General features: G+C 42.8%; 1 protein-coding gene across 28 annotated transcripts in view; it reads right to left on the bottom strand.

The window, feature by feature from the left end:
• Nucleotides 1–14,342, bottom strand: part of cacna1db (calcium channel, voltage-dependent, L type, alpha 1D subunit, b) — a 67,372-nt gene that overhangs the window by 30,581 nt on the left and 22,449 nt on the right. For 22 of the 28 annotated variants that reach the window (XM_086068902.1, XM_086068906.1, XM_086068904.1 and 19 more), the window contains exons 7-15: nt 8,326–8,522; nt 7,056–7,159; nt 6,809–6,978; nt 5,018–5,092; nt 2,620–2,704; nt 2,486–2,512; nt 1,880–2,040; nt 436–661; nt 128–335 (exon numbers count right to left, since the gene is read on the bottom strand). In XM_086068902.1, coding sequence (XP_085925028.1) covers nt 128–335; nt 436–661; nt 1,880–2,040; nt 2,486–2,512; nt 2,620–2,704; nt 5,018–5,092; nt 6,809–6,978; nt 7,056–7,159; nt 8,326–8,522 — 1,253 coding nt within the window. The remainder of the gene's footprint in view (nt 1–127; nt 336–435; nt 662–1,879; nt 2,041–2,485; nt 2,513–2,619; nt 2,705–5,017; nt 5,093–6,808; nt 6,979–7,055; nt 7,160–8,325; nt 8,523–14,342) is intronic. The other 6 variants (XM_086068908.1, XM_086068928.1, XM_086068929.1 and 3 more) reach the window with 3 other exon arrangements.

Here is a 14,342-nt window from a genome sequence, read left to right as displayed (position 1 = left end):
TAGCACATGTACAAAAATGGTACACTGAAAAAGAATTACGCATACTGATACAAAGCAATCAATGAAAATAGTATGCTTCCAAATAAATAGTACGCCTTCTCCTAGCCCCAAAATAGAAACCACCAACCTGGAAGACGGTGAGCAGGGCCTGAGGAAAGTTGTCGAATGTGCTCCGTTTTGTCACCGTCTCGTCAAAGTTAAACTTGCCCCCGAAAAGCTGCATGCCCAGCAGGGAGAAGATGATAATGAAGAGGAAGAGAAGCAACAAGAGGGACGCAATGGACTTCATGGAGTTGAGCAGAGAGGCCACCAGGTTGCTCAGTGATGCCCAGTGGCTGAGGAGGATGAAAAGGATATTTCGTGATAATCCATCCGATCCATTGGGGTTAAGAAATCCTTTTAACCGAGCGCCAGGACACGCTACGTGCTGCTCACCGCGTGACCTTGAAGATCCTCAGGAGGCGGACGCAGCGAAAAACAGAGATGCCAAGCGGCGACATGATGGCCAGCTCCACCAGGATGGTCTCGATGATGCCGCCGCACACCACGAAGCAATCAAAGCGATTGAACAGGGACACAAAGTAGGCCTGCAGCCCCAAACTGTACATCTTCACCAGCATCTCCAAAGTAAACATGGCCAGGAGGATTTTGTTGGCAGCATCTGAAAAAGAAAAAGCAGAGAAACTGAGAACACATTGCCACCAAGTGGGACAATTCAGTTCACTCAGTATGATTTGGAATTGGACGGATTTGATTTGACTTCCACTGCAAGATGTCAGCCAGTTGTCACATGTCACATGTAACTCACCAACTTCAATTAAAGGTGCAATGTGCCGTTTAAAAATGCGATATTAAAGCTTTTTCTACATCATGCATGCTCCACCAATGCCCAGATGAGTACGAAGAGTCCCGAATGTTTGAGTGGGCGGACCCTCACACTCCACAGTTTCTCTGGGGAGAGGAGGGGCCGAGTTTTCCTTACCTCATTTGAAGCCATGTCTTCGTTTGTCAACTGTGGCTGTCGCTTTAAGATCGTGCACATACTCGCACGCGCACCATGAACGAGCCTGACACAGATGTTGCAGTTACGCACAAATATCCTTTAAATTTATTAAAGGGGAATCAACCCTATAAATGTATTTATAGTATAAATTCTATGCACTCCCACTGGTCTAAACAGGGCATTATTATTGTTTTTGTGGAAGATGAATGAAGCAGAAATATCCACCCATTTTTATCCAGCTCAGGGGGCAGCCATTTTGCAACGTGCTGTCGGCAGAAAATGACATCACATTTGTTCAGGTAAAGACAAATCATGGTTCAGTTTACATGACCAAACTCGGAGGTGAGATGTGATTGGTCATTACCTGAGCCCTTGAGCAACTGTGATGGCATTTTCAATCGACAGCAGGTAGCAAAATGGCCGCCCCCAGATATGGGGAAAAAACAGGTGTTTTCTTGCTGTGGATAGATGAATGGAGCTGAGGAGTGGGATTGTTTTTTTCTCCCCCTTTGGTAACCTCTAAAGCAGTGTTTCTCAACGCAGCTAATTCTAATGACCGCTCATCAGCAAGCTCTAGAAAAGCCAGATAACGATCCTCACCCGCGTTGGAATCGGGAGACGGAGGACCAGGGTTGAGAAACACTGCTCTAAAGCCAAATGTTAATGCTAGCTGGCATCACACTGCTCGCTCGAGTGGAAGAGGAAGGCCAAGAAGTAAAGAAGGTGAATCGTGTGACCTTTGTCCAGGGCTCCGCTTTGCTGATGATGGCCAAATAAAAAGTGCCAACAAGTGTTATAAACCTTCATTTTGTCAATGAAAACAACAGCTACGTGGAAACAGACGAAAAGATACATATAGGAAGAAAGTCATCTTACCCTGAACTTGAGTGAGCCAGTCCGGTTGGTTGTAGTGCTCGGAGGCGATGGTGAGAGTATTGAGGAAGACCAAGATGATGACCAGCCAGTAAAATGTCACAGATTTCACTGCAGCACGACACTTCCTGCGACAGAAACGATTCCACCGTCGCCCCTGACGACTTGCAAAAAAAACAACAACAGCATGTCACTCTTTAGGAAGAGCCGTCTGTTTTTATACTGATTATCCTGCACAGGGTCGTGACATTGGGTGAAAGGCAGACTACACCCTGGATGGGTTGTCACTCGCCAGCCCATACAAAGCAAGACAGCCATTCACACTCACGCCGTCAATGAGTGGAAGTCAGGCAAGTGTACCACTACACCATCAGTGAGTGACCCACATCAGGATGAAACAAAACACAATGAATGCAAAAAAAGGACATGGTCGATCATGATCAAGGATAAGGTGCGAGGACAAATGATGCATTCATTAATCCAATAATTGATTGAGTTCATTAGGAATGGACAACATTGGGGATTGGATCAATTCAAGCAATTTAAGTAAATCAAGGCATGCACGATGAGGCACATACCTACTGGGTGATGTCACACCACGATACTAACCTGCACTTTGACCTAGTAATTTTTTTACTGAGGAGAATAGAAGATGAATCTTTTTTTAACAGAGTTGTCTCGTAACTGTAAATACTGGAAGTAACATGTGAAAAGGTAGGTAAAGAATGGTGTATGACACTCACCACAAAGGAGCACAGCAAAGCCATTTTTCATCTTCGCTGTGATTGTCAGTGTTAACAGACTCGGTCTCACTTGTGGGAACGCTCGCTGTTGAATCGCACACAAAAACAGGCACATTAAAACAGATAAATGGACAAAGTAGGACAATGACCCTCCTGTGTCCTGAAAGTAACACATTTCGCTTACTCATAAGAATTGTTTTCGCTGACAACCATGCCTTTTATCATATTTCAGGATGTAATATATTTCATTAGTACAATTGTAATACAACTTGGTTTAGGTTTGAAAACGCATTGTAAATATTGTACAGTAAAGTGACAGAGAAGTATTTGTGATATCAAATGGTGATGATGGGATGAGAAATGAGCACATAGAGAGCTATGTTATTAAAAATAATCAATAATAATCAATAATCCCAAAATGTTTTTGTGTGGGGGATAAAAATAATGATTTTAAAAAAAGCACCATGCATGTTTTTGTTGAAAAGTGACAATTTATTTCATAAGAATATAGTTAATTATTATGTTTAAAATTCATACTTTGGATATGTCACAAAATGAGCAGGAGCTGAATAAAATATTTATTAGGGGTGTCAGGCGATTAAAATTTGTAATCGTAATTAATCGCATGACTTCAGTGGTTAATTCACAAACAATCGCAAATTTTATATCTGTTCTAAATGTACAATAAAATATTGTTTTCATGCTATTGTTAAGATAAAGGTGGGAAAAAATATGGCTGCATATTTCATTCATTGATACAGTAATTTCATAAGAATTCATTAAATTGAGTTTAAATTAAAGAGATTATACTGTACTGTAAAATACGAGTGTGATAACGATTTGTGTTGGTCATTTTTCTGCCACTAGATGGCGTATTTGCATTTGAAAGACGTTGGTGACAGCTCAGTGCATTTTTCTTTTCATATTAGGAGCTATCTAATCTTTAACATGAAGTAACTTGTGAAATTCTGCACATTTTTTAAATTTTTAAATACAACTTGACCCCAGTCTCCACAAATATATGCATTATTATTAAAGTCATTACTGCTAAACTTTGACGTGGACATGTCTGTAAGTAAGGGGCGGTCATTATTCGCGCGTTAAGAAACATTTGTGGCGTTAAAGCAACCTTAAATTAACTCAAAATTAACGCACTCATTTTGACACCCCTAATGTCATATGAGGTTATGACTTCATACATACAGCTTTGCATTATCTAAATATACAGTGGAACCTCTGAGGTGGAACACAATTCATTCCAGAATGCTGGTAGACCTCAAATTTTATAAATGTTATATTTTAATTATTATTTTATTACCATCATTAGATTCATTCATTTTTTAAATCATGCAACTGGCAAGCGCAGCTATTGGATGGGGGGGGGGGGGGGGGGGCACATGAACGATCGAAGGTGGGGACGTTTTCCAAGTGTCCAGTTCACGGTGCAGATTTTTTGGACCCCCATCGGCCCGCTTCGCCCATGTCAAGAAGCGGTTGCCTGCAGTCCGCCATTTCGAAACTATCAGTAAGCTGGAGCTGCTTTGATTGGCCATTATTGAAGTCGATCACTCCAACAGTGACGCATACCTCCCTCTCGCAGATCCACCGGCCTGCGCTCACTTGGAGAAGCTAACCTGTCGATTTTCACTGTTCACAAAAATAGAGCCCTGAATGTTATTGTTTGAAGTTTTCTTTTTGCAAGGCTGCGGGGAGGTGCACGTAATGAGTGCACAAGTGCAATGACAAATGATTGACACTTCACACCTTGTGTCTCTGATTGGTCGTCTTTCCTCAGGCGCAGTGGTTCCTTGTATATCAAACTATAGACACAAAATGGGGCCAGAGATGGCAAATATTTTTTTCGCATATGATCTTTTTTTGAACAAATATGACAAAAAGAACATTTTTAAATAAAAAATTCTCCCTTTAACTAAAATGACTAGGTGATTCTAATCATCAACAATAGAGGCAACTGATAGCCGGCAACTGGTTATTTGGGGTTTGTGTAACTCTTACAGGTCATTCGCTAATCCCCACAATAAAATTGATTATAAAAAAATTAGTAGGAATGTTTGAAATGGCAAAATAGATACCAGACAAGCTAACAGTTTGCCTAGCTTCTTATATGACTTCTTCTGCTAGCCTACTATTCTTTCTTTGCATTTTCCGCTTATTGGCAACATTGCAAATTTTAGTTATGTAGAAAGTGAGTGAAAGGATGTGTGTAATGGGTGATGTGATGTGGGAGCGGGGGTACGTCCAAGCAAAACATGAAAGCGTCCAGCAAAGCAAAGCAGGAGAATTATGAGGGTTATGTTTTTTTTGTTCCACGGCAAAGATGGTGTGTCCATGATGACAATGTGCATGAAAACACCATTTGGAACAAACACACATTTACCCTGCGTCTCTGTGGACTGGGTGAACCAGCCAAACTTTCCTTTCTTCTTCTCGGTGAGATCTGCTAACGTGACCCCTTGGTGTTACCAACATGCAGTTCACATAGCCAGACAGCAGAGGAAGCAGTGAGTCAGTACACAGCAGTACAACAGACAAGAGCAATAGTAGAAAAAGAGGGCAAAAAGAAAGTTCATTCTTTAAACAGATTACTGCATTATTTATTCATTAAACTTTTGCAGCAAACTACAGTGCAGGAAGAGCGGAGGCTAAAAAGGTAGTGATATAAGCAGAGATAAATGAAAAGCGTTGAAAAGTCTTGCATGAGACCTGTTTGCATCGGCGAAGGAAGACCTTGTGAGCTGCTGTGAGTATGGATGCAAGCAAGTAGGTGTGACGTTGTATAAAGTCTCCTATATGCACATTCCTGGCATGTGAATGCTGGTTCTGGAGTTTTCCAAGACTTGCGCGCGTTGGTTGCTGTTGCAATGTTTGTCAAGCTTTCAGAACCAATGTAGACTTAAACTGTCTGCATTACTTTGAGAAATATTGGGGAATTAAAAAAAAAATAAAAATAAAATAGCAGAAGGGTTTGCAATATTTGAGGGGATAAGGACCAAACCCTGCCACAAATAGCTGTGATAATTGTCTCTACAAATGTCTATTGCCTATATGATATTAATTGTTCAAACATAATAATTACAAAATATACTTGAAAAGACCCATATCATCAAAATCAAAAATTTCCCCCCACTGTTTTATGCATTGGTCAAATTGCCTCCATTATGACGTGTATTAATCACTCATTATTCAAGTACAGTACTTGCCCACTTCGTGTTTGCTAGATGCTCGCTCACTGCCAATTTTGTAGGACTTAAAGAATAAATGGCATCATTACATTTTTGGAGAAATTCCCAAGTATTTTTAAACCAGAATTGTGCTACGTTTGGGCACATTTTGTGGAGGATGGCTCCGTCAATGTAAGATTTCACACAAGCTATAAATACATCACAGTTTTAAGCGACACAGCCACACATAATGCACACACATTAGTCAGTCTCTCTGGTGGGGATTAAAGAACAGCAGACTTCCCTCAAACAGATACTGTGAGTAAATGTGCAGTGTCTGTACCTGCGTCTGGTGCGAAATCTAAAATAATTGTTGTACTGTGACAATAACATTCAATTCCGCATTGGTACCTTTTACAAGCTTCAACAGGCAGTGTGAAAGAGGCTGTGTGTTCCTGTAAACCTTTTTACTATTATAAGCAATAAAACAAGCAAAAAGGAATGGACGTATACACTTGGTACAAATGCAGAAAGTGTGAGAGTGTACAATACTGCATTCAAGCTAGCCTGTTAGCTTAGCTCGCTATGTTTGCTAGAGTCACGGATAGCTACATTTTAATAGCATAATGTCATGATGTTGGTTAATCAACAAACAAAATTATATTTTAGCATTATTTTACGGATAGACCCTATTGTAATTTGTAAATACTTTGCTTACCTTAAAGCAGGTGAATTTTGAAGTATTTTATAGGCATCCATGTAGCTTTATTATCATTCTGCATTTATGTGGGTTAGTTTGGGGTTTAGGTACTGCATAAAAAAGTATTTAACCACGCCAAATGACGCGTGCCACTTCGAGGTGATGATTTAACCATAACCTTTACGACAATTATAAACTGTATTATTGAAATCAGCGGACCGACACCAGAAACGCGTCCGAATTGTGATTGGTCTGAGTTCAGGGGTGGGGACATAGGGAACAAGTGAATTAAATGCAGGGAACTCACTGTTGCGCTTTCCTTCCTCATCTCCCTCCTCCTCGTTCTCAGGGTCAATGTCCTCGGCCTGAGTGATCCAGTCCAGGTAGCCCTTCAGGTCTTCCTCCAGCTGCTGCTTCTCACGCAACTTCTGAAAGTCCCCTCGTGCCTTAGCCTTTTCTCGCTCTTTGGAGAACTCCCTAGGCACGGCGAGGGCATAGAGGTCAGCATTGTCACAACACAAGTGACCAACTGGCAAAAAAGTAAAGACACCTACCCACTGAGGACTCCCAAGACCAAGTTAAGAACAAAGAAGGAACCAAAGATGACCAGACTGACAAAATAGACCCATGGCAGCTCAAAACCCATCGCGTCATTCATCTGCAAACACACACAAAAAAAATAAGACATATTATTTAAAAATCTAAAAAAAAATTATAGTTAGTTTAATTATCAGTAAATAGTGAGATTTTATTCTTGCTCTGGATTACACAAGTGTTCAAAATACTTGAGAAAATACATTATTAATAATAATAATTACCAAAAGAAATCATCACATATATTACTTCATTGTACATTGTGTAATGACAATAAAGATTGGGGATGGTGGATATGTATTGAATTTTTCAATATTATAATTATGATTAATGAATAATTATTTAAGTTTTGCCTCAATTGTTTCAAGGCACAATCAACAGTCAAGTTGACACACAATCCAGAGTTCGTAACAATAAATGAATTGATTCACCCATGCCTGATTGAGCCATTGAAAAGCTACAAAGTCTCAATGTTTCTTTTCCTCTGTCCTTGAAGCCTTCCTATAGGTTTGTCACATCTTTTGTACGCTGCTTTTGCAGCAGCCATAGCCTGACGTTGGCATGGTAACGCATGCATGAATAAAAGCAAGAGGCTGAAGAGGACAATAAGGAAGGCCATAAGAGTGAGGGACGACCGGCCAACGTTGGATTGTATGGAGGACCAAAACTGCCAAAATTCAAAATAAATAAATGACTAAAAGTGTAAATAATAACGGATATAAAAAATATATAATTTGAAAATTAAATTTAAAAAAATAATAATATAAATGGAACTAAAAACCACAACAAAATAGATATATACATAAATAAATACATTTGTATTTAATTTTTGAATTATATATTTTTATATCCGTTTTTATTTTCACTTTTAGCCATTTATTTATTTATCTAGTCATTTATTTATTTATCTAGTCATTTATTTATTTATCTAGTCATTTATTTATTTAGAATTTTTGGTCCTCCATAGAATTGTGTTCATCAGCAAAATGAGCATTCACACTTTTATTCACGCCTATGGAAAATTTAGACTCTTCAATGAACCTAACATGCATGTTTTTGGAATGTAGGAAAAAGTACCCACAGATAACCCTTTCAAGCATGGGGAAAACAAAAAACAAAACAGAAAGAAAAAGGCCAGAGCACAGGCAGATGTGCAAGCCTCCACTATAATTACTTCGACTTTTTCTTTTCTTTTTTTTTATCATGTCCCATCACTATAAAAAATATTACCCAGTAGAGTACGTCGGTCCAGCCCTCCATGGTGATACACTGATACACAGTGAGCATGGCAAACAAGAAGTTGTCAAAGTTGGTGATGCCGTTGTTGGGGCCTTGCCAGCCTTCTCTGCACACAGTCGTGTTTAGTGTGCAGTGGCGACCGTTCCCCGACAGAGCACATGGCGTTGGCTCCTCTTCTGTCAGGGCACCTGAAGAAAACAATAATAATTGATGATTAAATATAATTCACCAATAATAATAACAGACAAACCATCCATCTTCTTCATTGCTTTTAATGATACACAGTCACAGATAACTGGAGCCTATTCAAGCTGACTTGGGTGAGAGGTGGATTACCACCTGGACTATTTATTTATTTATTTGCTGTGTTCACCCCTCAATGTCTGTTCCATCTGAAAACTTGTAATGTTTGTTTGTATTATTTTGCAATAAATATCCATCACAGAGGGAGAATAGAATGTAAATAATAATAATAATAATAATAATAATAATAATAATAATAATAATTGCCAGCAAAACTGTACCAAAATAAGAAAGCAGGCCACCATACTGCAAGATCAAGAAGCCAAACAGATTGGATTTTTAAAAAGTTATATTAATAATAATAATAAGAAGAAGAAGAAGAAGAAGAAGAAGATTTGATTTTGATTTTGAAAAAATACATTTATTTGCCGCTCTTATTTACATTATTTTCCTAACATACAGCTCGGCAAGAGCAATTAAATAAATAGATAAAAAAATACAAAAGCTTTTACATCAAAACATCACTAAAACATAGCGCCTGTTCATTCACGTCGCACAGTGCCCCGTTAACAGTCCACATGTCACAAAACCTATCCAAATCTCCTGCTCTCTTGTAAAAACTAAAATCAATAAAGAGTCTGGACTTTATCAACTTTTTACACAGAACCGTGGGATCAACTTCTGCCCCATCTTCAACTTTCCTTTTTCGGGACAACCACACACCCATCTTAGCCTGGCTCAAAACAAAGTTTAAAACCCGGCTTTCCTTCTTGATCTGACCCTTATGGTTAAACCCATAAATAAAAGAGTGCTTGTGAAAAACTACATTACATTGACTAAAAACCCTATCAACTAAATCAAAAACAGATTGCAAACGCTCGCACTGATAGAAACAGTGAAATACTGTTTCCCTGTGTCCACAGAAGGGGCAGGTGTCCGCAACAGCTGGATTTATCGCGGATATATAGGAGTTCACGGCCACGATGCCGTGGAGGATCCGCCACTGAACATCGCCGTGTTTCTTGACCACTGGGGCCTTGTATAAGGTGCCCCAAGCTGGCTTCAGTTTATCATCTATAACTCTCCTCCATGGAGTGTCCAAGCGTCCGTTAAGTTTGTTTTTGTGTAAGGTCTTGACCATTGTTCGGTAAAAGTGTTTTCCGGACGCGGTTCCCAACGGAACTGCTGGAATGTTCTCCAGCAGGGGACCGCCACAGTCACCCAATTCTGGGAGCAGGCCGATGTGGGGGAAGCCGTCCTCCGGGTTTGGAGTTAGGGAACCACTGCCATACAGACTAAGGAGAGAGCGCTCATGTCCAGCCAGTCTTCTTTTCCAGTGGTTCAGCAGCTGGTTGACGACCCTCAAGGAATGTAGCCCCAGAATGGAGGCCAGCGGAGCGGGGTCTTCGAGACTGGGACCGGTCAGCTCCACCACTCTGCCAAGCGTTGCGACCCCTGCAGCTTGAAGGGTTTTGGACAGAGTCGCTCCCCCCCAGCTAGGGTAGTCCAGCAGGGTTCCCTGCAGGACAGGTTCTTGCATGAGCCAGTACAGTGAGTCAGCCTGCTCCGCCCGCTGTTTTTTCAGGAAGTTCCAGACTTTGAAAGCACTCCGATAAAAACAAGGCAGAGAAACTGTGCTCATGCGAGACAAGTCCATTAAAAACAAACTAAAATCCAGCCCATATAAACCCAAACGCTGCAGGATGCATCGGGCTAATGGTCTCCACAGAACATCCTTGGGGCCAGTCAGGAGCCTTTGTATAAACTGGAGTCTAAAAGCAGCGCCCCTGCTGGCCAAATGCACCAAGCCCTGCCCCCCCTCTTCTTTAGGGAGGAAAAGGACGCTCTGTGGAACCCAGTGCCTCCTGCCCCCCCAAAAGAAATCAATTAAAATGCGCTGCAACTCTTCCAGGAGAGAGGCTGGAGGGTCCAAGACCATTAGTTTGTGCCATAAGGAAGACGAAACTAAGTTGTTGACGATGAGGGTTCTGCCCCTATAAGACATTTTTGGCAGCAACCACTTCCACCGTTTTAACCTTCCCCTTACCGTCTCCAACACATTTTCCCAGTTTTTCTTTTTGTAGGTCTCATCCCCCAAAAAAATGCCCAGATATTTAAAACCCCCACTTTTCCATTCCAGTTCGCCCGGCAATTTGAGCTTGTCCTTCAGCCCCTCTCCCACCATGAGAGCCTCGCTCTTCCCCCAGTTCACTCGCGAAGATGAAATAAAACCAAACTCTTTCACAACTTTTCTTAACGTATCAATGTCCTCTTGCGACTTAGTTAAAACCACTACATCGTCGGCATAGGCAGACAGTTTGAAAGACATACAACACTGGGGGATGTACACACCGTTTAAAGTTTCCCTTAACTTGTGGAGCAGAGGCTCTATGGACAGAGAATAAAGCATCCCAGAGAGAGAGCAGCCCTGCCTCACCCCTCTCCGGACATCGAAAGGGGCACTCAGACCACCATTTATTTTAAGAACGCTCTCAATTTCACAATAAAACACCCGGATCATGGCTATAAAGTCAGGGCTGAAACCAAAGGCACCCATGGTTTGCCACAGGTACTGGTGTTCAACCCTGTCAAAAGCCTTTTCCTGGTCTATGGAAATGAGACCAGTCCCATTAGCCAAGGAATTGCAGAGTTCCAAATAGTCCCGAATTAGATTGACATTGTCGCTAATGAGCCTGCCCGGCACGCAATAGGTCTGATCAGGGTGGATGATGGACGACATCACCCCTCGCAGCCTAAGGGCCAGCGCTTTGGACAAGATCTTGTAATCAGAGCACAGCAAGGACACAGGCCTCCAGTTCTTAATGTCCTGCAGGTCTCCCTTCTTTGGTAGCAGGGTGATGATGGCCCTCCTGCAGCTCAACGGGAGTTTCCCATTTTTGATGCTGTCATTCATCACGGCAAGCAAGTCTGGTCCGACAATCGGCCAGAAGGACTTGTAAAAATCCACCGAAAGGCCGTCAATGCCAGGAGCCTTGCCACACTGCAGGCTCCCCAGGGCAGCTTCCAGCTCCTCGAGCTTCACCGGTGCCGCCAACTGGGGGGTTTGCTCCTGGCTCACCTGAGGGAGACCGCTTAAAAATGTACTGTGTGTCTCTGAATTACTTGACCACTCATTCCTATAAAGGTCTCTGTAGAAACCGGCAGCATATTTCCTAATCCCAGAAGAATCTGAGACTTCAGAACGGCTACCCGTGCGTAAGCAATGAATGATCTTCCTTTGTCCATTTTTCTTCTCAAGCCCAAAGAAAAACTGAGAGGGGGCATCCATCTGCGAGATGTTCATAAAACGCGACCTGACCAGCGCCCCCTGTGCAGACACCCCGAGCAGGCTGGCCAGCGCCGACTGTTTGGACTTGAGGGAGTCTAAAAGCCCTCTATTTCCAGTAGAAGCAGCTAAAGACTGTAACTCCTCTACCTGTCTCTCCAGACCCCTTACAGTCCGGGTTAACTCACCCGTGGCAAAGCGAGTGAAATTCTGGCACAGTTGTCTGGTCTGAATTTTTCCGTAATCCCACCATTGCTGGATGGTGGGAAAATTGGGTCTGCTCTCTCTGTGGGATAACCAAAAAAACTTAAAAGCTGTTTTAAAAGCCTGATTATTCAAAAGAGCTGTGTTAAAATGCCAATAGGCGCTACGAAAGCGAATGTTCTGAATAAAAACGGAACAAGACACAAGAAAATGATCGCTAAAACCAACAGGCCGAATCGAGCACCTTTTAAAAATATTTAAAAGGTGACTAAAACAGTAAAAGCGATCAAGTCTGGCGAGGGATAAATAATTCTCATAGCTATGGCTCCATGTGTACTGTCGTGTGTCATGATGAAAAACTCTCCATAGGTCAGACAGCTCGTGGTCTTTAATGAGCTGTCTGAGTCTGTGAGACGACCCAGGGTGTGGCTCAGGATGATTCCTGTCCAGAGCGGGATTTTCAGTGCAATTAAAATCACCGCCTAAAAACACGAAATCACCACGACACGCTTTAAGAGCATCACCTAACTTACCCAAAAACGTGATCCTTTCCACCCCTCTGGTTGGAGCATAGGCGTTTAAAAATACTAACTTAACATTTTCATAGAAAGCTATAACTTTTAGTAAAAAACCTGGAATAATTTCTTCTACACTAAAAGAAGCCGGCAAAAAATTCTGAGCTAATAAAATACCAACTCCACCACTGGCACTGGAACCATGGCTCAGAATTACCTCCCCCTTAAAATCTATTTTCCATTCACAGACATTGTTGTCAGTGCTGTGCGTTTCTTGAAGAAACAACACATTCAGTCCATTCAATTCCATCATCTTAAAAAGAGCAGCTCTTTTGAAATCAGCCCGGGCACCATTCACGTTCAGAGTTCCCATATTAAAAGAAATTTATACTTAATAAAAAGCTTGAGATCGGGAAAATGCTCGGATACGGCGGTTTGCCGTACCCCTTTTGTATCTTCAAGAAACCTCTTAATCATTTCGACAGAGTAGGGTACATCGTTGTCATCCTGTGTAAAATCACATTCACTTTCAGTCGTTTTTCTATTTTTAACAATACCTTTCACAAGAACATTAAGTTTTCTCTTTTGCGACACTTTCAGTGTGTCATCATCAGACATTGCCTCATCGCCCACATCAGCCATGTTTTCATTCACAAAAACATTTTCACACGGTCGTAGAATGACGGCGTTTGCTCCCCTTTTTTCTTTTATCGATTCCTGTAATACGTTATCGGTTTGTGGCAGTGGCGGCCCACCGCCGGCTCCTGTCGACCCCTCCGCGGCCCCGCCCACCACCGGCACCGTATCAACCGAATCCGCCAACCCCGCCGTCACCGGGGCGACCGGAGCCGACGGACCGGCCAACACCGGAGCCGACGGACCGGCCAACACCGGAGCCGACGGACCGGCCAACACCGGAGCCGACGGACCGGCCAACACCGGAGCCGACGGCGCCGCCGAATCCACCGGCTCCGTGGGCTGCGGCGCCCCTTCGGCCACCGCCGCATCCCCGGGTGGGGGGGCGCTCCCGCCCGAGGCAGGAGCGGACGCCCTCCGCTCCGGACAGGAGCGAACTAGGTGCCCCTCTGCACCGCACCCAAAACACTTCATGTGTTCAGTAGAAACAAACACCATATACGGAAAATTATCAACTTTAAAAGTGCATGTCAGGTTCAGCTCGCCCGTCGTGTCTTTAAGCACCATGTGCACCTGTCGCCGGTGACACACAACATGCTTAAGCTGCGGTGACTTGCAGCCCAAAGACACCATTTTTATCGGTGAAACGAGTTGACCAAATCTCGACAGTTCTTTAGCGAGCACCTCGTTTTTAATAAACGGCGGAGCATTCGAGATTGTTACCTTTCTTGCAGGGCTCACGAGGGGGAGAACGGGAGTGAAGGTGTCGCCAATCACAACACCGCTCTCAACCACCTGTCCCACCTTGTTAGTGTCATCAAGGAAGATAACGATCGCTCCATTCATTCGGGACGCAGATTTAATACTATTGTATCCCACCACCTTCCCCACGGCCATTCCTGCCTCCTCCACCGAGCAGCCCACTGCCGGCAACAGCTTAACTGCGTGCCGGCGAGTGAGACGCTCAAACTCGGCAGCGGGCGTTTCCGCCACCGGCATGTTGCCTACCGGCGACGCCGGTCCACCACCGAAAACCCCCCACCAACACTAACCACTAAGTTTTACAAAAATAACTACAAGATAAAGAAAAAAACTATTACACATACTATCAAAAAAAGATGAAA

The sequence above is a fragment of the Leptonotus elevatus genome, chromosome 2 (genome assembly GCF_054856555.1).
Source record: "Leptonotus elevatus isolate MCC_2025b chromosome 2, RoL_Lele_1.0, whole genome shotgun sequence".
Taxonomy (NCBI): Eukaryota; Metazoa; Chordata; class Actinopteri; order Syngnathiformes; family Syngnathidae; genus Leptonotus; species Leptonotus elevatus.
The sequence above is the reverse complement of the archived record's forward strand: the minus strand, read 5'-3'. Positions and strand labels throughout refer to the sequence as shown.